General features: G+C 38.7%; 1 protein-coding gene across 1 annotated transcript; it reads right to left on the bottom strand.

Moving 5' to 3' along the window:
• Positions 1-1692: 1692 nt before the first annotated feature.
• Positions 1693-2619, bottom strand: LOC124092815 (olfactory receptor 5B3-like). The gene has a single exon (XM_046444624.1). It carries the CDS (start codon positions 2614-2616, stop codon positions 1693-1695), a length of 924 nt encoding a protein of 307 aa, XP_046300580.1. The 5' UTR covers positions 2617-2619.
• Between the last annotated feature and the right edge of the window lie 421 nt (positions 2620-3040).

The raw sequence follows: 3040 nt of genomic DNA, 5'->3' as shown, positions 1-3040 counted from the left end.
TAGAAGATACTATGAAACAGGACATCTACTCAGGTGCTGATGATCATATTGTAAGTAAACCACAAAAATCAATGTTTCATGAAGTTTACACTCCAACTGGGGATGGTAAAAAAAAAAGCAAGCAATAATATACTAGATAAGGGTTGATAAGGACTGTGAAAAATGATTTAGGTTGAGGGGACACCCTAAAGTGGTCAGCAGAAAATATTCATAGAAGGACTCTATGACAAGGTAACATTTCTGCAAATACTTGAGAGAAGAAAGAGTATTCCACAAAAGGAATAGCAAGTGTAAAGGCCCTGAGGCCGGAGCATGTTTGGAGCTGTGGAGAGACAGCAAAGAAATCAATGGGAAAGAAGTGAGGAAAAGGCTGGTGAGTAATAAGAGAGAGTATAACTTAACTAAAGAAAAATACAATATCAACAGTTCAAAGATTCTACCAAAATAGACATTATTAGCTTCTCAGTATAATTCTTAAATACTCTGGAAAACGGAATTAATAAAAATGACTACATGAAAATACTTCTAATTTTCCTGATTTTTCTGGCCCTCTGGACACCTTACCTCTTAGAAAACTTAAACATAAACATCTTAGTTGTATTGAATGACTCAAACAGAAATATAAATTCATATGAGATGCCAATATTATGTATCTCTTGTTAAAATGTGTAATGAATAGGACACACTTTCATTCAATAATATATCATCCTTTTTTCATAAATTAGCATGCTTGGACTAGTAATGAAAGGTATTTTAAAATATTAGATATGAATTTTTATTCTACTACAAGATTAAGCATTGATTTAGGATCATTAAACACTGGTCTTGTAGTCAGAGTTCTCCAGGGAGAGAATCAAAAGGATGTGAGTGTACACATGAGTGGAAATATCCTCTGGCTGTGGGACTATGTGCTTCTGGAAACCACGACAGACTGTGCCCTGCAATCTGCATGGTGAGAACCAGAGAGAGGGATGGGGCACAACTAGTGTAACTATGGAGACCAGAGTTCTGAGAGCAAGGGGCTCTGATATCAAGAGCAAGAGAATGTGAGTCCCAAATGAAGAAAACAGAAAGAGAAAGAGAGATAAAGTTTGCCCTTCAGCTATTTGTTCTGTTCAGGTGAGCCTTCAATGGATTGGATGATGTGTACTCATGTTGATGAGAGATCTATGCTCCTCTCTACTAAGTATACTGCCTGAAATAGGACTCTCTGTTGAAACATATTCACAGAAACACACAGGGAAATGTTTTACTGGCTATCCAGATAGCCCTTAATTGAAAAAAAATTAACAAATAAATTAGCCACCACCAATAAACATATTACACTTAATTTTGACAAATTTACCACACTCATGTGCGTGTGTATACATCTTCTAATCATGGATATCTAGATGCACTTCCAGATATATTAGTATGGACATGGGGTAAAAACTTGCAAGGGTCATGACACAATTATCAATATATAATAAGACTTCAGACAAGCTGACCACAAGCTATCAGAGATATTTTCATTCAGGTATCAGATTCTGAATATAGTGTTTCTTTCTTTTTTTTTTTTTATAAATTACAGTCTCCTGAAGCCAAGGGTATCACTTCAGAAGCTTCATTATGTCTACCAAAATGTAATTCAATATATGGAGAAGGCTTGATGGGAATGTGATCATTTAAAAAGCAATATTACACTCCTAAAGGCTATTTGCCCTCCAAGACAATCTTTGTGAAAGCCTTCTTTACCTCTTTGTTCCGTAGGCTGTAGACCATAGGGTTCAACATTGGAATGACCAAAGTGTAGAATACAGATGTGATTTTGGCAGTATCCAGTGAATGACTGGATCTGGGCTGTAAATACATGAAGATCATTGTACCATAGAAAATAGAAATGGCAGTGAAGTGGGAGGCACAGGTGGACATAGCTTTCCGGTGTCCTGCACCTGAGCGCATCTTCAGGATGGTGATAAAAATCAATATATAGGAAATTAAGATAACAAGGAGAGCAACAAAAATATTGAAGCTGGCTACATAAATAAGAATCAACTCATTGACCTGTCTATCAGAGCAAGAGAGAGCCATAACTGCTGGAATATCACAGAAAAAATGATGGACCACATTGGACTTGCAGAAAGAGAGAATGAATGTGTTCCCCGTGCAGACTATGGCACTCAAAAAGCCACAGACATAGCAGCCTATGATCACCCCAATACACACACGTGTCGTCATGGTGGTGGTGTAGTGCAGGGGCTTGCACACTGCTGCATAGCGATCATAGGCCATTGAGGCCAGCAGGAAATTTTCCACAGTAGCAAAGGCGACAAAAAAGAACATCTGAGCAGCACAAGCACCATAGGAGATGACCTCATCTCCAGGAAGAAGCCCAGCCATGACCGTGGGAGTGACAGCTGAAGAGTAGCACAAGTCCACCAGAGACAGGTTGCCCAGGAAAAAGTACATGGGAGTGTGGAGACAGGAGTCCAAGACAATCAACAGGATCATCCCCAGGTTCCCAGCCAGAGTGATGGTGTAGATGAGGAGGAAGGTCACAAAGAGAGGAAGCTGCAGACCTGGGTCCTTGGTCAGTCCCAGCAGGATGAAGTGTGTCACTGCTGTCCTGTTCTCCATCAATGTTATCTGAGAATCTCTAGTTGGTTTACAGCCTTAAGAAAAAAAGGGACTCAAATGTTAAAGAAATTAAATTGAATCAGAAAGTATAAGATATATTCTTTCTTTGTAGCAACAACACGTACTTCAAGATTCTCCAGAAAATGCGTGGACTTGTAACCAAATTTGCTGTGTCAGTGATAGACAGGGTTATCCACTTTCAAATCTCAGGAATCATAATGGATAGTTTACCCTATTTTACTATTTTTATATATTTGTTAACCGATCCATCCACAATTTAATACTTGACCAAAAGGACTTGTCTGGATGGGTCTGTCTGCCTGTGCTCTTCTCCTGATTTTTGTTGATCACCTGCCAAGAACTGCTTTAGGTACATTGTACGTGTATTCATGATCTTCTATCACCAGGATTTTGAGTTTGGTTA

Source organism: Marmota monax, unplaced genomic scaffold (assembly GCF_021218885.2).
Source record: "Marmota monax isolate L192 unplaced genomic scaffold, Marmota_monax_Labrador192_F-V1.1 WCK01_AAM20220418_F8-fsc00038, whole genome shotgun sequence".
In the NCBI taxonomy this organism is placed as follows: Eukaryota; Metazoa; Chordata; class Mammalia; order Rodentia; family Sciuridae; genus Marmota; species Marmota monax.
This window is presented reverse-complemented; position numbering and strand designations above follow the sequence as displayed.